Source organism: Panulirus ornatus, chromosome 12, assembly GCF_036320965.1.
Source record: "Panulirus ornatus isolate Po-2019 chromosome 12, ASM3632096v1, whole genome shotgun sequence".
Lineage (NCBI taxonomy): Eukaryota > Metazoa > Arthropoda > Malacostraca > Decapoda > Palinuridae > Panulirus > Panulirus ornatus.
The window spans coordinates 19,128,736-19,148,106 of record NC_092235.1 but is presented as its reverse complement, the minus strand read 5'-3'; the positions used below and the strand labels follow the sequence as shown (position 1 = coordinate 19,148,106).

Genomic DNA, 19,371 nt, shown 5'->3' with positions numbered 1-19,371 from the left:
TAGTGATGATGGCGTCATGAGTGACGCTCGTAGTGATGATGGCGTCATGAGTGACAGACGCCTATTCCAGCTTCCTGCTGGGGTCAAGCCGTACTGGGGCACCACAACGCAAGTGCTTTTCAAGTTTCCGAAAGCCAGCGTCGGTCTACAGCTGTCTATCGTCACCATGGCGCTGATCCAACGGTCCCTAATGCATTATCCTCAACTTATCCCTGGCTATCCAAGGTAACTGACAGGCCCTATCCTTGCCTCAATACACACACACACACACACACACACACACACACACACACACACACACATCCATACAGGATTCCCCTACCCCAAGGCTTGCATTTCTGTTACTATTGTCTTCATACTCTGTCTTCCACTACTCTTTTGTCTTCTGTGGACGTCATTGATACACATTTTATCATGTTCTCAAATACAGTCTTACTACTCTTTCCATCTCCATGCACTGCATTCATCTACTTTCGACACCATTACGCACACAAATAACAACCATTTTCCACACGTATCCACTCTCTTCTTCCCACTTTCTAGAAACCATCCTCACACGAAACGTCAGAGATGATCACACTTCCTGCTCCAACATCACAAATGTTAACACCAACCCAAGGATAAAATGCCACCGTCAGAATTTCCTCTGTGGCGTTGAACACTTGTCTTCACACTGGAAGGAAAATATGGCCTAGCTTGTAATCCGCTGCCTACCATTAACCATGGCTGCACAACAATATGGAGAGGATGAATGAGGAGAGGTTGACTAAGAGATAATGTGTCGGAGGTGTATGGAGAGGATGAGTGAGGAGATGTTAACTAAGAGATAATGTGTCGGAGGTGTATGGAGAGGATGAGTGAGGAGAGGCTGACTAAAGAGATAATGTGTCAGAAGTGCATGGAGAGGATGAGTGAGGAGAGGTTGACTAAGAGACAGTGTGTCAGTAGTGGAAGGATCAAAAAGGAGAGACCGAGAACGAGATGGAAAGATGTGACATACAGGAGGATGAGCGGCGTGGTACAGCGAACTGAAACGATGTGGTATATAGGGGTCGGTCGACATGCTATCAATGCGCTGAACTAGGAGGACCCATGAAGTGGTCAAGTGGAAACCACAGAAAGGTCAGTGGGGAGTGTCTAGCTGTAGATGGAAGGGCTCTGGTTTCTTATGCATGACGAATAGTAGCTATAGCTATGATGAAGCTGGTCTTCATTAGTCCCTCGCGCTACCTCCTTATGCAAAAAATTGTGAAACCTGTGTAAATTACACACAAATAAACAAATCAAACTGCACGTGATTCTGATGATACGCGGTTCACCATCAGGAAAGTGAAACACGATGATGGAAGCGCTACAGTATTGACCAGAGCCTCAGGGGAATACAGGAACGAGACAAGCGAAGTGCAGACGAGGAACATGGTACAGGCGTCGCCTGACCCGGGGAACGCGATGACCTCCAGGGAACCTGGAACATGTCAGGTCAAAGCCAATCACGACTGATCACGACCTTACTGGTACTGACTGCGTCTAATTCATGTTAACTACGACTAACGCTACGGCTCCAACCGGCCCTTTCTCTAATGTTCGTTCGATTAACATTTTTTTTTACAAGAACGTAATTGCGTCGCAAAAGATTTTAGCTCAGAACGAACACTAAGTCTACGTTCTTTGACCTTAGTTTCAAGGTCCTAGTCGGTCCAAAACGTAATATCACCTACGATATATTTCACATACACAACCACATGAGTTAATATCAAGTATTGTTTATATACTTAAACTCAATCACTGCAAATGAAACAGACAATTAGGTTAGATCATACCTCGTGTCTAAGTTACTCCTTTGTACTTCTTTTCTCGAATTCAAGTATTCTATGACCACGTGATCAACACGAAATCAAGAGGACGACTGGAATATATAGACAGAATGAATTAGATCCATGTGGTATATGGGGGACGACGTGCTGTCAGTGGGCTGAATCAAGGCATAGGAAGCGGTCAGGGTAAACCAATGGAATCATCTACGGAGATCCGGTCAGCAAACTAGTCCTATATTCGTCTGTTCCTGACGCTACCATGTTAAAGTGGGCAGCGAGGCTAACTGTTCCCCCATTTCCCACGTTCAGCGAGGTAGCGTCTGGGCCAAACGCTATGGCCTCGTCCCCCAACTGGCCCTCCCTCCTGTGCTTTCTCATGACGCCTTCATATATCAGGCAAGTTTTATAGACCTTATTACACTAATACATAAAAGTGAATTGAACATTCTCTCCCTGCGTTATTCAGTAAGGCAATGTATGATTTATGCCACTATTAAATAAGGCTGGTTAGAGCATTATCCCAACATTAATCTTCATGATGCATAGCACCTTACTCCAGCAAACTCTTAAAAAGTTTACTCGACAGAGTAACATGAACCTTATACCACCAGCATTTAAGGTCCATTATGGCATCTTTTCACTTTTGATATTCTCAGTTCCAACACAACTCTTTTCCACGAACGTATAAGACTGACTTTCGCGTATCCTTCACGAAATTAGTATCTAAGGCAAAACGGACCTTACTTCACTGGCGCGTAGGATCAATTACAGCATCTCTTGTGTTGTATCACTCGTTAAAGAGATACCAGCCTTATTCTATATATCAATAAGACCGCTCAAACCACTCTCTCTTGTGAATCACTCCTTACAGCAATACAGACCTTATTCCCAGTGTCTAAAAGGGCGATTCAGACCAGGAGCTCCAGTGTACCACTCATTACAGAAACTCAGCCCTTATCCCCGGGGTTCATAAGGTCGATTAGAATCACCAACCCTAGTAGTATACCACTCGTTAGAGAGAGAACCGGACCTTATCCCCGCTGTACCTAAGGTCGATGAAAACACTCCCTCCACTAATTGCGCGCGGGGAATAATGGACCTCACGGCGGGTGTCCATAAGGTCGGGTTTTGGGCAGGAGGAGCCCGTGGAGGAGGCCGGCTTATCACGGGCCACGCACACAGCCACGGAATAAACAAATTACCTTGTGTGTTCAACACCCCCCCCCCCCTGCCACCACTGTTGGCACACACACTCCCCCTGCCACCACTGTTGGCACACACTCTCCCCCCTGCCACCACTGTTGGCACACACTCCCCCCTGCCACCACTGTTGGCACACACTCTCCCCCCTGCCACCACTGTTGGCACACTCCCCCCTGCCACCACTGTTGGCACACACTCCCCCCTGCCACCACTGTTGGCACACACTCCCCCTGCCACCACTGTTGGCACACACACTCCCCCCTGCCACCACTGTTGGCACACACACACCCCTGCCACCACTGTTGGCACACACTCCCCCCTGCCACCACTGTTGGCACACTCTCCCTACTGCCTACACTGTTTGCTCGCACACTCCCCCCTGCCACCACTGTTGGCACGCACACTCCCCCCTGCCACCACTGTTGGCACACACACCCCCTGCCCCACTGTTGGCACCACACTCCCCTGCCCTACCACTGTTGGCACCACATCCCCCCTGCCACCACTGTTGGCACACACTCCCCCTGCCCTCACTGTTGGCACACACCCCACCTGCACCCCTGCCCTCACTGTTGGCACACCACATCCCTGCCACTGTTCACACACTCCCCCTGCCCCACTGTTGGCACACACTCCCTGCCCCCTGCCCCACTGTTGGCACACACTCCCTGCATCCCATGTGCACACACTCCCCCTGCCCTCACTGTTGGCACACACTCCCCTGGCACACTCCCCCCTGCCCTCACTGTTGGCACACACCCACCTCCTCCTGTTGGCACACCTCCCCTGGCCCTCACTGTCACACCCCTGGCACACTCCCCCCTGCCCTCACTGTTGGCACACACTCCCTGCCCTCACTGTTGGCACACATCCCCTGCACACTCCCCTGCCTCACTGTTGGCACAACCCATGCGCCTCCCCTGCTCACTGTTGGCACACCATCCCCTGGCACACTCCCCCCTGCCCTCACTGTTGGCACACTCCCCCCTGCCCTCACTGTTGGCACACACCCCCCTGCCCTCACTGTTGGCACACACCCCCCCCTGCCCTCACTGTTGGCACACTCCCCCCTGCCCTCACTGTTGGCACACACACCCCCCCCTGCACTCACTGTTGGCACACTCCCCCTGCACTCACTGTTGGCACACACCCCTCTGCCCTCACTGTTGGCACACACACCCCCCTGCACTCACTGTTGGCACACACACCCCCCCTGCACTCACTGTTGGCACACACACTCCCCCTGCACTCACTGTTGGCACACACCCCTCTGCCCTCACTGTTGGCACACACACCCCCTGCACTCACTGTTGGCACACACCCCCTGCTCTCACTGTTGGCACACACACCCCTTGCCCTCACTGTTGGCACACACACCCTCTGCACTCACTGTTGGCACACACACCCTCTGCACTCACTGTTGGCACACCCCCTTGCCCTCACTGTTGGCACACCCCTTGCCCTCACTGTTGGCATACACACCCCCTGCACTCACTGTTGGCACACCCCTTGCCCTCACTGTTGGCACACCCCTTGCCCTCACTGTTGGCACATCCCTTGCCCTCACTGTTGGCACACCCCTTGCCCTCACTGTTGGCACATCCCTTGCCCTCACTATCAGGCAGTCCAGGGAGGCACCCACTGTTGTCAGCAGGCACTGAGCTGTAAAAGGATGAACAACCATTGTCACACAGGTTGTCAGTCATTGGCTGACACTAGAGTTGCTCGCTGGTGTCAGACGCACCCCGATGTCAGCAGAGGAGGTCGCTGACTACTTCCCACTTATTCCCAGTGTGCACGACGGTACGACCCTCGCAGCAAGGAGGTACGGTCCTCAAGCACGACGGTACGACCCCTTGAGCACGACGGTACGACCCTTTAGCACGACAGTACGACACCTTGACCACGACGGTGCGACCCCTTGAGAACGACAGTACGACCCCTTGAGCACGACAGTACGACCCCTTGAGCACGACGGTACGGCCCCTTGAGCACGACGGTACGACCCCTTGAGCACGGCGGTACGACTTTTGAACACGACAGGTACGTCCCCTGAGCATGACCGGTACGACCCTTGAGCATGGCGGTACGACCACTGAGCGTAATATCATGACCTTTGACCTGACCCTTATAAGCAGACACAGTTACTCCTCCAGTAACTCAGTGTAACTCATACAGTCACAACGTAACAGAGTCAGGTAACTCACTGTAACTCAGTGTAACCCCCTGCACTCAGGCGTCGTTACCAGTCTGGTCACTCAGTATGCACTGCGTTGTAACCAGAGCGTTACCGCTCACGTAACTCTGTATAACTCGTAACTCACACACCGTAAGTAACGCCACGGGAAAAAAAAAATACCTCATTTCCCCCTCCACCTCCAATAGAAAAATAAAGATTGGAAATAAAATGGTCCCCAATAAAAAAAAAAAATGAATAATAAAAGGCTACATTTTTTCCCCCTTTTTTCATGTATTAGTTAAACCCGATATAGAAAATGAGCACCTCTTGCAATCATGTACCGCCCAGTATATATATATATATATATATATATATATATATATATATATATATATATATATATATATATATATATATATATATAATCACACTAAATTATCATCACCCACATTCTCTCTCTCTCTCTCTCTCTCTCTCTCTCTCTCTCTCTCTCTCTCTCTGTAGCACGGCAGCACACGACCACTAACCACAACGGGACGACCCATGCAACGTCGTGTTCAAGGGTCGTACCGTCGTGCTCAAGGGTCGCACCGCCGTGTTCAAAAGGGCTTAACATATGAAAACTTTTCATGGTCAAATAACACTATTTTCACAGTGCTTTTAGCTATCTTACAACCGTAAAATGAGCACATCACTGAATGAATGATATCAAGTCATTTAATATGAAAATTAAGTCATCTTTTCCATGTTTTTTGGACTTACGACACTACATATATCTTTCTTGTGTCTCCTCTGATGATGTGATCATTACACGAAAGTGCACTTGGGAGCCTACCGTTTCCCATTTCCCTGTGGTCAAGACCGAATATATAAACACACACACACACAAGTATATCTATATCTATCTATATACACATATAGCCAGACGGACAGTTACAGATAGAGAAAAAGCGACAGATTCTGCGAGCAGCACTCGAGCCATAACACGACCCTTGAAGACACCATTAGACGACCGGAGGGGGTCGAGCAGGAGGTCGCACATCCAAGCTCTGCTGACCAGGGGTGGCAATATAACCAGGACGTGGCCAAAGTGATTCGTGAGGTGAATATAAAGGAGGGGGAGGAGGGGCCGCCGTCACACCGGCCCCTCCTCATGGCGCGGAGGGACTGGCCAATCCCAACACCAGAGGACCAGATGCCACTCCCTCCCTCCCTCCCTCTCGCTTGTCACCTGCGACCAAGCGAGTCTTAATCAGACACCTTCGTCAGTGTCTCCCTCCCTCCCTCATTTACATTTATAGTGTCCCTCCCTCCCTCCTTGGAGGGAGGGAGGGAGGGCTACCTCCACAACACCACAGCCTCAGTCCCTCCCCCTCCAACGTAGAACAACCCCCCCACAACACCAGAGCCTCAGTCCCTCCCCCTCCAACGTAGAACAACCCCCCCACAACATCACAGCCTCAGTCCCTCCCCCTCCAACGTAGAACAACCCCCCCACAACATCAGAGCCTCAGTCCCTCCCCCTCCAACGTAGAACAACCCCCCCACAACATCAGAGCCTCAGTCCCTCCCCCTCCAACGTAGAACAACCCCCCCACAACATCACAGCCTCAGTCCCTTCCCCCACAACGCATAACAACTACAACCACAACCTATCCTCGCGTGCCTCCGTGCCATATCAGTGGTTCTAACAAGCCACAGTGGACCGCCCCAGCCAGCACCTCTGGCGCACGGCAGGCCCGCTGACCACACCTGCCATGCCTTCTTCAGCCGTGGCTCCTCCTCATCCTCCGTCAGGCAGGGGCCTTACTCTACCCTCCTCCCGTCTGGACACGGTTGTAGGTCCCAGACACTCTCGCCTGGCTGGCTGGTGGTGGTGGTGGCTACCGTGTAGAATCCGGGTGGGTCACACACCGTATGCATCCTGCTATGTTAACCAACACGGCCTAGGTCGGCCCTCGTGAGCACGCCTTCAGCACAGCGCTCGCACAGGGGTGCTGAAGCGGGCGAGATGCAGCGGGACGGGTGTCGATTAATCCCCCTGGCCACATGAAGTCGAGACAACGCTCCTCTGAAGCCCACGGCTGACCCTCTGAAGTCTGCGGCTGACACTCTGAAGCCCATGGCTGACACTCTGAAGCCCACGGCTGACGCTCTGAAGTCTGCGGCTGACACTCTGAAGTCTGAGGCTGACCCTATGAAGCCCACGACTGACACTCTGAAGCCTACTGCTGACACTCTGAAGTCTGAGGCTGACCCTATGAAGCCCATGACTGACACTCTGAAGCCCAGGGCTGACACTGAAGCCCACGGCTGACGCTCTGAAGCCTGTGGCTGACACTGAAGCACATGGCGGACACTCTAAAGCCAACGGCTGACACTCTGAAGCCTACTGCTAACACTCTGAAGCCCACGGCTGACGCTCTGAAGCCTGCGGCTGACCATCTGAAAGTCTACGGCTGACATATAACAATGAGAGACATGAAGTAACAATGAGAGACATGAAGTAACAATGAGAGACATGAAGTAACAATGAGAGACATGAAGTAACAATGAGAGACATGAAGTAACAATGAGAGACATGAAGTAACAATGAGAGACATCAAGTACCAATGAGAGACATGAAGTAACAATGAGAGACATGAAGTAATAATGAGAGACATGAAGTCCCAATGAGAGACGTGAAGTAACAATGAGAGACATGAAGTAACAATGAGAGACATGAAGTAACAATGAGAGACACGAAGTAACAATGAGAGACATGAAGTAACAATGAGAGACATGAAGTAACAATGGGAGACATGAAGTAACAATGAGAGACGTGAAGTACCAATGAGAGACATGAAGTACCAATGAGAGACATGAAGTAACAATGAGAGACATGAAGTAACAATGAGAGACATGAAGTAACAATGAGAGACATGAAGTACCAATGAGAGACATGAAGTAACAATGAGAGACATGAAGTAACAGTGAGAGACATGAAGTACCAATGAGAGACATGAAGTAACAATGAGAGACATGAAGTACCAATGAGAGACAGAGACATGAAGTAACAATGAGAGACATGAAGTAACAATGAGAGACATGAAGTACCAATGAAAGACGTGAAATAACAATGAGAGACATGAAGTAACAATGAGAGACATGAAGTAACAATGAGAGACATGAAGTAACAATGAGAGACATGAAGTAACAATGAGAGACGTGAAGTAACAATGAGAGACATGAAGTAACAATGAGAGACATGAAGTAACAATGAGAGACATGAAGTAACAATGAGAGACATGAAGTAACAATGAGAGACATGAAGTCCCAATGAGAGACGTGAAGTAACAATGAGAGACATGAAGTACCAATGAGAGACGTGAAGTACCAATGAGAGACGTGAAGTAACAATGAGAGACATGAAGTACCAATGAGAGACGTGAAGTAACAATGAGAGACATGAAGTACCAATGAGAGACGTGAAGTAACAATGAGACATGAAGTAACAATGAGAGACATGAAGTACCAATGAGAGACAGAGACATGAAGTAACAATGAGAGACATGAAGTAACAATGAGAGACATGAAGTACCAATGAAAGACGTGAAGTAACAATGAGAGACATGAAGTAACAATGAGAGACATGAAGTAACAATGAGAGACATGAAGTAACAATGAGAGACATGAAGTAACAATGAGAGACATGAAGTAACAATGAGAGACGTGAAGTACCAATGAGAGACATGAAGTACCAATGAGAGACATGAAGTAACAATGAGAGACATGAAGTAACAATGAGAGACATGAAGTACCAATGAGAGACATGAAGTAACAATGAGAGACGTGAAGTAACAATGAGAGACGTGAAGTAACAATGAGAGACATGAAGTAACAATGAGAGACATGAAGTAACAATGAGACATGAAGTAACAATGAGAGACATGAAGTAACAATGAGAGACATGAAGTAACAATGAGAGACATGAAGTAACAATGAGACATAAAGTAACAATGAGACATGAAGTAACACTGAGAGACATGAAGTAACAATGAGAGACATGAAGTAACAATGAGAGACGTGAAGTAACAATGAAAGACATGAAGTAACAATGAGAGACAGAGACAGAGATAGATGATCAGGCGAGGCCAGTGAGACGAGAGATAAGAGATATGGTGACGGTGGCATGTGATCTGTGCAGTGCCCTTTCACTGCTCGTCTGCCTCTGTCAGGGTCAGAGGTCAAACTTCTACCCAAGGGGGGATAGTCGTCTTCGAGGGGTCGTACCGTCGTCGTGCTCAAAAGGGGCGTATTCTCATGTTCACAGGGTCGTATACCGTTGTGCTCCAGGGGTCGTCCTGTCGTGCACAAAGAGGGTGGGTAGTACCGTCACGCTCCATGGGGGTCGTCGTACCGTCACGCCTCCATGGGGTCGTACGGTTACGCCTCTATCGAGGGGTCGTGCCATCACGCTGCACGGGTCATACCATCATGCTCCACTGGGGGTCGTACTATCACGCTGCACGGTTCGTACCATCATGCTCCATGGGGGGTCGTACCGTCACGCCTCCATGGGATCGTACCATCATGCTCCACTGGGGGGTCGTACCGTCACGCTGCACGGGTCGTACCATCACCCCTACCCTTCCTCTTTGACACAACGACCCATGTTTCTATCTCGGGCGCCAATGCAATGGCTACGACTAAATCTTGTGTTGTTTTTTCATCCAATTTTTATCCAGTTTCTTAACTACACATTATTTTCTCCTACACTGTACCCACCGTCCCTCCCTCCTTCCCCATACCTTGAAGACGGCTGTACGAAGGAAGCCCCGCCCGTGTATGAAGGAAGCCCAGCCCGTGTATGAAGGAAGTCCCGCCCGTGTATGAAGGAAGTTCCACCCGTGTATGAAGGAAGCTCCGCCCGTGTATGAAGGAAGTTCCGCCCGTGTATGAAGGAAGCCCAGCCCGTGTACGAAGGAAGCCCCGCCCGTGTATGAAGGAAGTCCCGCCCGTGTATGAAGGAAGCCCAGCCCGTGTACGAAGGAAGCCCCGCCCGTGTATGAAGGAAGTCCCGCCCGTGTATGAAGGAAGTCCCCGCCCGTGTATGAAGGAAGCCCCGCCCGTGTATGAAGGAAGCCCCGCCCGTGTATGAAGGAAGCTCCGCCCGTGTATGAAAGAAGCCGCGACTGGGTATGAAGGAAGCCCCGCCCGTGTATGAAGGAAGCTCCGCCCGTGTATGAAAGAAGCCGCGACTGTGTATGAAGGAAGCCCCGCCCGTGTATGAAGGAAGCTCCGCCCGTGTATGAAGGAAGCACCGCCCGTGTATGAAGGAAGCCCCGCCCGTGTATGAAGGAAGCCCCGCCCATGTATGAAGGAAGTTCCGCCCGTGTATGAAAGAAGCCGCGACTGTGTATGAAGGAAGCCCTTCCTGTGTATGAAGGAAGCCCCGCCCGTTGATGAAGGAAGCCCCCCGTGTATGAGGGAAGCACCGCCCGTGTATGAAGGAAGCCCCCGCCCGTGTATGAAGGAAGCCCTTCCCGTGTATGAAGGAAGCCCCACCCGTGTATGAAGGAAGCCCCGCCCGTGTATGAAGGAAGCAAGTTCCGCCCATGTATGAAGGAAGCCCCGCCCGTGTGTGAAGGAAGCCCCGCCCGTGGATGAAGGAAGCCCCGCCCGTGGATGAAGGAAGCCCCCGCCCGTGTTTGAAGGAAGCTCCACCCGTGTATGAAGGAAGCCCCCGCCCGTGTATGAAGGAAGCACCTTCGCCAGCCAGGGAAATTTAAGATGACCGCCCATTTTCATCCCTCTGACGTCCATCGGAAATTTGCGACGCTCGTAACTTGAAGTCGTCGTAAATCGACGTACGGCCGGCCAAGCGGCTGGGCTGGGGTTAACAGAGCAGTCCCCTCCTGTATTATATCCTGGGGCGTTACAGAACTGCTGTAATGGGGAGGAGGGTGTGAAGGGAGGAGGCGAAGGGGAGAATTTACAATATACAAGTTCTGTATCATACCTGTGTTGGCCACGTCTGAGGTCTATCTATCTATTGGAAAGCCATGAACGCCCCCCCCATCCCCCATTCCCTCTCCATCCCCCACTGAAAATATTGAAGTGGGGGTGGGTGAAGTTAACGGGGGGGGAAGGTGGAGGGGTTAAATTTTCCGGGCCGTTGTCCCGGTGATGAAGCATGACCAGGAGGTTTAAAGACTTTGTTTATTATTATCATTATTATTATTATTATTATTTTTCTTTTTCTTTCAAACTATTCGCCATCTCCCGCGTTAGCGAGGTAGCGTTAAGAACAGAGAACTGGGCCTTTGAAGGAATATCCTCACCTGGCCCCCTTCTCTGTTCCTTCTTTTGGAAAATTAAAAAAAAACGAGAGGGGAGGATTTCCAGCCCCCCGCTCCCTCCCCTTTTAGTCGCCTTCTACGACACGCAGGGAATACGTGGGAAGTATTCTTATTATTATTATTATTATTATTATTATTATTATGTTATTATCATCATTATTATCAATATCATCGTTATTATTGTCCACTACAACAATAATAACAGATTAAGAAAGGCCACCGTGATGATAAATACAATTATCATCATATTATTATTATTATCATCATCTGCGCGCGCGCGCCGGGCGGATCCACACTGTCCCTCTGGCGCACCACGTTGCTGACGCACACGGTTCCTGACGCACAACTCACGTGACTACCGGCGTCTGTTGACGCACAACAGTGACCACATCAACATCTAGTACCAACTCCGTTGCCCCCCCCCCCCCAAATACGTCACTCAGGCTCCATGTATATAAACTCTAGATGTATATAAACTACTGCGGTACGTCCAACTTGACTGACGTTCACTGATTCTGGCGACGACTAATGTCGACGGACACGTGTGTGTGTGTGTGTGTGTGTGTGTGTGTGTGTGTGTGCGTGCGTGTGTGTGTGTGTGTGTGCGTGTGTGTGTACTCTCCACCACTGGGGCATCATCGGCACACACATGCTGTTGTAGATCACTCGCGCTCAATCTCTCGAGCACGACGGTATGACCCTTGAGCACGACGGTGCGATCCTTGAGCACGACGGTGCGATCCTTGAGCACGACGGTGCGATCCTTGAGCACGACGGTGCGATCCTTAAGCACGACGGTACGACCCTTAAGCACGACGGTACGATCCTTGAGCACGATGGTAAGACCCTTGAGCACGACGGTACGATCCTTGAGCACGACGGTGCGATCCTTGAGCACGACGGTACGACCCTTAAGCACGACGGTACGATCCTTGAGCACGATGGTACGACCCTTGAGCACGACGGTACGATCCTTGAGCACGACGGTACGACCCTTGAGCACGACGGTGCGATCCTTGAGCACGACGGTATGACCCTTGAGCACGACGGTGCGATCCTTGAGCACGACGGTACGACCCTTAAGCACGACGGTACGATCCTTGAGCACGATGGTACGACCCTTGAGCACGATGGTACGATCCTTGAGCACGACGGTACGACCCTTGAGCACGACGGTACGACCCTTGAGTACGACGGTACGACCCTTGAGCACGACGGTACGATCCTTGAGCACGACGGTACGACCTTTGAGCACGACGGTACAAACCTTAAGCACGACGGTGCGATCCTTAAGCACGACGATACAACCCTTGAGCACGACGGTATGACCCTTGAGCACGACGGTACGACTCTAACCGTTAGGAGTCAAAGGTAATGGGCATCCCACAGACGTAGCCAAAGGTCGTACCGCCATGCGCCTGAAGGGTCGTATCGTCATGCGCTTGAAGGGTCGTACCGTCATGCGCTTGAAGGGTCGTACCGCCATGCCCTTGAAGGGTCGTACCGCCATGCCCTTGAAGGGTCGTACCGCCATGCGCTTGAAAGGTCGTACCGCCATGCGCTTGAAAGGTCGTACCGCCATGAGCTTGAAGGGTCGTACCGCCATGCGATTGAAGGGTCGTACCGCCATGCGCTTGAAGGGTCGTACAGCCACGCACTTGAAGGGTCGTACCGCCATGCGCCTGAAGGGTCGTACCGCCATGCGCTTGAAGGGTCGTACCGCCATGCGCTTGAAGGGTCGTACCGCCATGCGCTTGAAAGGTCGTACCGCCATGCGCTCGAAGGGTCGTACAATCATGGCACAGAACAGAAAGACTTTTTACGCACTGCAGCAAAACCCGGAATTAACTCTGTCCGTTCGGCTCGCAAACCAAACACGTCGGAACTGTTTGCCGATGACGTCACAGCATAGTCGTCTGTTTGCCGATGACGTCACAGCACATTCGTCTGATGATCCCAGAAGGGGAAGGGAAAAATACAAATGGTTCGAGTATTCCCAGAATGTTTCGTCCGTTAAATGGCCGATGATTACGGACGGGCGCCCCTCCTCAACGAGAGGTTCCTGTAACTCATTAAGAAACTCAGGTAACTCCTCAGTCGTCTGACGTGTTGAAACTCAACCCTTCATGTCTCTCACGGACGGTACGACCCTTGGGTACGACGGTACGACCCTTGAGTACGACCCTTACGCGCGACGATGCGACCCTTGGACACGACGGTACGACACTTAAGCACGACGGTACGACCCTTGGCCACGACGGTACGACACTTAAGCACGACGGTATGACCTTTGAGCACGTCGGTGCGACCCTTGGGCACGACGGTACAACCCCTGGACACGACGGTACGACGCTTAAGCACGACGGTATGACCCTTGGGCACGACGGTGCGACCCTTGGGTACGACGGTACGACGCTTAAGCACGACGGTACGACCCTTGGGCACGACGGTACGACCCTCAAGCACGGTACAGGTCCCCGATGAGGTCGTCGGTCGTACATACAAGGTCACAGGTCACGGGTCTTAAGACTGGACGACCACAAACAAAGCTTTCCCGCCAAACACGTGACGCATTCACGGGCCCCGCCCAGGCTCGAGCGCACAGGTTCGAATCCTGGTTGCGGGCAGTCGGTCCACAGTCAACCCAGCTGTTCATCCATCCCCTAAGGGCGGGTATATAAAATGGGTACCTGGTTCAGACTAGGGTATATATATATATATATATATATATATATATATATATATATATATATATATATATATATATATAAGGGTAAGAGAGATGTGTGGAAATAAAAAGAGCGTGGTTGAGAGAGCAGAAGAGGGTGTTTTGAAATGGTTTGGGCACATGGAGAGAATGAGTGAGGAAAGATTGACCAAGAGGATATATGTGTCGGAGGTGGAGGGAACGAGGAGAAGAGGGAGACCAAATTGGAGGTGGAAAGATGGAGTGAAAAAGATTTTGTGTGATCGGGGCCTGAACATGCAGGAGGGTGAATGGAGGGCAAGGAATAGAGTGAATTGGAGCGATGTGGCATACAGGGGTTGACGTGCTGTCAGTGGATTGAATCAAGGCATGTGAAGCGTCTGGGGTAAACCATGGAAAGCTGTGTAGGTATGTATATTTGCGTGTGTGGACGTGTGTATGTACATGTGTATGGGGGGGGGGGGGTTGGGCCATTTCTTTCGTCTGTTTCCTTGCGCTACCTCGCAAACGCGGGAGACAGCGACAAAGTATAAAAAAAAAAAAAAAAAAAAAAAAAAAATATATATATATATATATATATATATATATATATATATATATATATATATATATATATATATATATATATATATATATATATATATATATATATATATATATTGATATATTGATATATATATATATTGATAAGGGCCCCAGTTGCCCTTGCCGTCTCACCTGACTTAAAAATATTTAAGGTTGAATGAGATGTGTGTGGCAGAGGCATCCTCGTACGACTTAAAATGTGGCGCATCTCATCACCTTAAGACTTAAAAACTGACTCGAAAATTCCGTGTATCCCCTAAAGACTTTAAAAAGGGGGCGTAGTTCACCACTTACACACTTAAAAAAACATGAAAGGCTTAAAAGGCATAAAATAGTTCATTACTTAAAGACTTAAAGTGTGGTGCAGCTCATAACCTAGACTTAAAAAATCTTAAAATGTAATGTTCATTACTTAAATACTTAAAGTGGTACAGTTCATAACCTTAAGACTTAAAAATTTGTGGTTACAGGCCAAATCCCTAAAACTTCAATACATGATGCAGACCATCCCCTTAAAAGACTTTAAGAATATTGCTACTACTACTACAGGCCAAATCCCTAAAACTTAAAATGACGCAGCGTTTAAAAAATAATACATGAGACACAGACTTACAATGTGCACTGGAAGCCATCGGGTAAGACGTATATATATATATATATATATATATATATATATATATATATATATATATATATATATATATATATAAAAACATGCAAAAAAAAAAAACCATCATGACCTTTCAAGACTTAAATTGTGGTGGAGGTCAACATCAAAGACGTAGTGGGGGGGGAGGGTGGAGTCGTGGGGGGGGGGGTGGGGAGGGAGTGCAGAGGGGAGGGGAGAGGGGGAGGGGGGAGGGGGGGGAGAAAGACGACCATATTTCCAGCGCGGTAATGATGTCAGTCAGCTGCTGCTGCTGCTGACAGCGTCAGGCAAAAGGAGTACCTGTTATCTCCCATGCAGTTTCAAAGGGCCACCAACCAACCTACCGTCAGTTAGTCTATAATATACATTCTCCCAGGGTCACTACCACCGCCGTCAGCAGTCTACATACAACCCACCCAGGGTCACCACCACCGTCAGCAGTCTATATACATCCCTCACAGGGTCACCACTGTCAGCAGTCTACATACAACCCTCCCAGGGTCACCACTGTCAGCAGTCTATATACATCCCTCACAGGGTCACCACTGTCAGCAGTCTACATACAACCCTCCCAGGGTCACCACTGTCAGCAGTCTACATACAACCCTCCCAGGGTCACCACCACCGTCAGCAGTCTTACATACAACCCTCCCAGGGTCACCACTGTCAGCAGTCTATATACATCCCTCCCAGGGTCACCAACACCGTCAGCAGTCTACATACAACCCTCCCAGGGTCACCACCACCGTCAGCAGTCTTACATACAACCCTCCCAGGGTCACCACCACCGTCAGCAGTCTACATACAACCCTCCAAGGGTCACCACCACCGTCAGCAGTCTTACATACAACCCTCCCAGGGTCACCACCACCGTCAGCAGTCTACATACAACCCTCCCAGGGTCACCACCACCGTCAGCAGTCTACATACAACCCTCCAAGGGTCACCACCACCGTCAGCAGTCTACATACAACCCTCCCAGGGTCACCACCACCGTCAGCAGTCTACATACAACCCTCCCAGGGTCACCACCATCGTCAGCAGTCTACATACAACCCTCCCAGGGTCACCACCATCGTCAGCAGTCTTACATACAACCCTCCCAGGGTCACCACCACCGTCAGCAGTCTACATACAACCCTCCAAGGGTCACCACCACCGTCAGCAGTCTTACATACAACCCTCCCAGGGTCACCACCACCGTCAGCAGTCTACATACAACCCTCCCAGGGTCACCACCACCGTCAGCAGTCTACATACAACCCTCCAAGGGTCACCACCACCGTCAGCAGTCTACATACAACCCTCCCAGGGTCACCACCACCGTCAGCAGTCTACATACAACCCTCCCAGGGTCACCACCATCGTCAGCAGTCTACATACAACCCTCCCAGGGTCACCACCATCGTCAGCAGTCTTACATACAACCCTCCAAGGATCACCACCATCGTCAGCAGTCTTACATACAACCCTCCCAGGGTCACCAACACCGTCAGCAGTCTACATACAACCCTCCCAGGGTCACCACTGTCAGCAGTCTATATACATCCCTCACAGGGTCACCACTGTCAGCAGTCTATATACATCCCTCACAGGGTCACCACTGTCAGCAGTCTATATACATCCCTCACAGGGTCACCACTGTCAGCAGTCTATATACATCCCTCACAGGGTCACCACCGTCAGCAGTCTATATACAACCCTCCCAGGGTCACCACTGTCAGCAGTCTATATACAACCCTCCCAGGGTCACCACCACCACCGTCAGCAGTCTACATACAACCCTCCAAGGGTCACCACCATCGTCAGCAGTCTTACATACAACCCTCCCAGGGTCACCACCGTCAGCAGTCTACATACAACCCACCCGGACGTACAACACCGTGCCGGGTGTCGCCCCATCCTCGGGGAGAGGCCCAAGCTACCCTCCTCCAGGGGGGCGCGCTGCATCGCTGGGGCGAGGAGGAGGAGGAGGAGGAGGAGGAGGAGGAGGAGGCGCCCCGCCCCAACCATCACCGCTGTGGGTGTGGGGGCGGGGGCGCGGGGGGGGCCGGCCCTCCGTCAGCAGGTGGAGGGTGGGGGACGAACACTCACCTAAGGGTCGTTCTAGGGTCTTGGAAGGTGTGCGGACGATGGGGAGGGAGGATCTGGGCTTAGCATTCCTACCACGGCCTGTGGACGAGGTCTCCGCCTCGCTCATGATGCCCGGGTCCTCGTCCCAGTACGAGCTGTTCTCCTCCATCTCTGTTGTGGCGGCAGCAGCAGGGCAGGCAGGTGGCGGGCGTACGATGAAGGTTTTGTTTTTGGGGGTTGGCGGGAAGGGGAGAGATAAAAGACATGGTCTTCGTTAATACTGACGATAGCAACGGACATGTGTTGGGGTGTTGGAGGTGTGTATTGGAGGGTAGGGGAGGAGAGGGGTGTGTGTGTAGGGAGGGGGGTGTTGGGGTGTGTATTGGAGGGTAGGGGAGGAGAGGGGTGTGTGTGTGTAGGGGGGGTTTTGGGGGTGTATTGGAGGGTAGGGGAGGAAAGGGGTGTGTGTGTAGGGAGGGGGGTGTTGGGGTGTGTATTGGAGGGTAGGGGAGGAGAGGGGTGTGTGTGTAGGGGGGGTTTTGGGGGTGTATTGGAGGGTAGGGGAGGAAAGGGGTGAGTGTGTAGGGGGAGTTTTGGGGGTGTATTGGAGGGTAGGGGAGGAAAGGGGTGAGTGTGTAGGGGGGGGTGTTGGGGTGTGTATTGGAGGGTAGGGGAGGAGAGGGTGTGTGTGTGTAGGGAGGTGGGTGTTGGGGTGTGTATTGGAGGGTAGGGGAGGAGAGGGGTGTGTGTAGGGGGTGTTGGGGTGTGTATTGGAGGGTAGGGGAGAAGAGAGGTGTGTGTGTGTAGGGAGGGGGGTGTTGGGGTGTGTATTGGAGGGTAGGGGAGGAGAGGGGTGTGTGTGTAGGGGGTGTTGGGGTGTGTATTGGAGGGTAGGGGAGGAAAGGGGTGAGTGTGTAGGGGGGGTGTTGGGGTGTGTATTGGAGGGTAGGGGAGGAGAGGGGTGTGTGTGTAGGGGGTGTTGGGGTGTGTATTGCAGGGTAGGGGAGGAGAGAGGTGTGTGTGTAGGGGGAGTTTTGGGGGTGTATTGGAGGGTAGGGGAGGAAAGGGGTGTGTGTGTAGGGGGGGTTTTGGGGGTGTATTGGAGGGTAGGGGAGGAGAGGTGTGTGTGTGGGTGTGTGTGTGCGGGGGGGGGGGGTGTTGGGGTGTTTGGGGTGTATTGGAGGGGCGGGGCGGGGCGGGGCGTACTGCAAGGCAAAGCTAGGGTCGTTAATCGTCGTTAATACTGGGGCAAAGCGAGTGTGTGTGTGTGTGTGTGTGTGTGTGTGTGTGAGAGAGAGAGAGAGAGAGAGAGAGAGAGAGAGAGAGAGAGAGAGAGAGAGAGAGATGGGGGGGGGGGGCTCCTGTTGGGTTTGAAATGACAAGAAAGAGATCAATGGCAACAAATATATGGTGCCCTACATCCCTGGGCCCCGTTCATATACGGTGTGGATGAGTGAACCCAATGGGCCCCGTTAATATACAGTGCGGATGAGAGAATACCATGGGCCCGTTAATATACGGTGTGGATGAGTGAACCCAATGGGCCCCGTTCATATACGGTGTGGATGAGTGAACCCAATGGGCCCCGTTAATGTAAAGTGTGGATGAGAGCGCCCAATGGCCCCCGTTAATAAACGGTGTGGATGAGAGCGCCCAATGGGCTTTCCGTTAACAGATGATTGTGGATGAGACAAACTGGGCCAGTAATGTACATGGCCACGTGGTTTACGGGTGAGGGTATAGACGGGCCAGAGTCTTATGAGACCAAGCGAGACAGTGTGGAGGGCTCGAGGCCAAAATGGGACGACAAGTTAATGGGG

The 19,371-nt window shown here is 51.2% G+C and overlaps 1 protein-coding gene across 1 annotated transcript in view; it reads right to left on the bottom strand.

Annotated features, from left to right (window-relative positions):
* The window catches only part of LOC139751828 (uncharacterized), a 1,080,599-nt gene that overhangs the window by 812,043 nt on the left and 249,185 nt on the right, over positions 1–19,371 (bottom strand). The window contains 1 exon segment of the mRNA XM_071667449.1: positions 17,573–17,722. Within this exon segment, the coding sequence (XP_071523550.1) occupies positions 17,573–17,722 (150 nt within the window).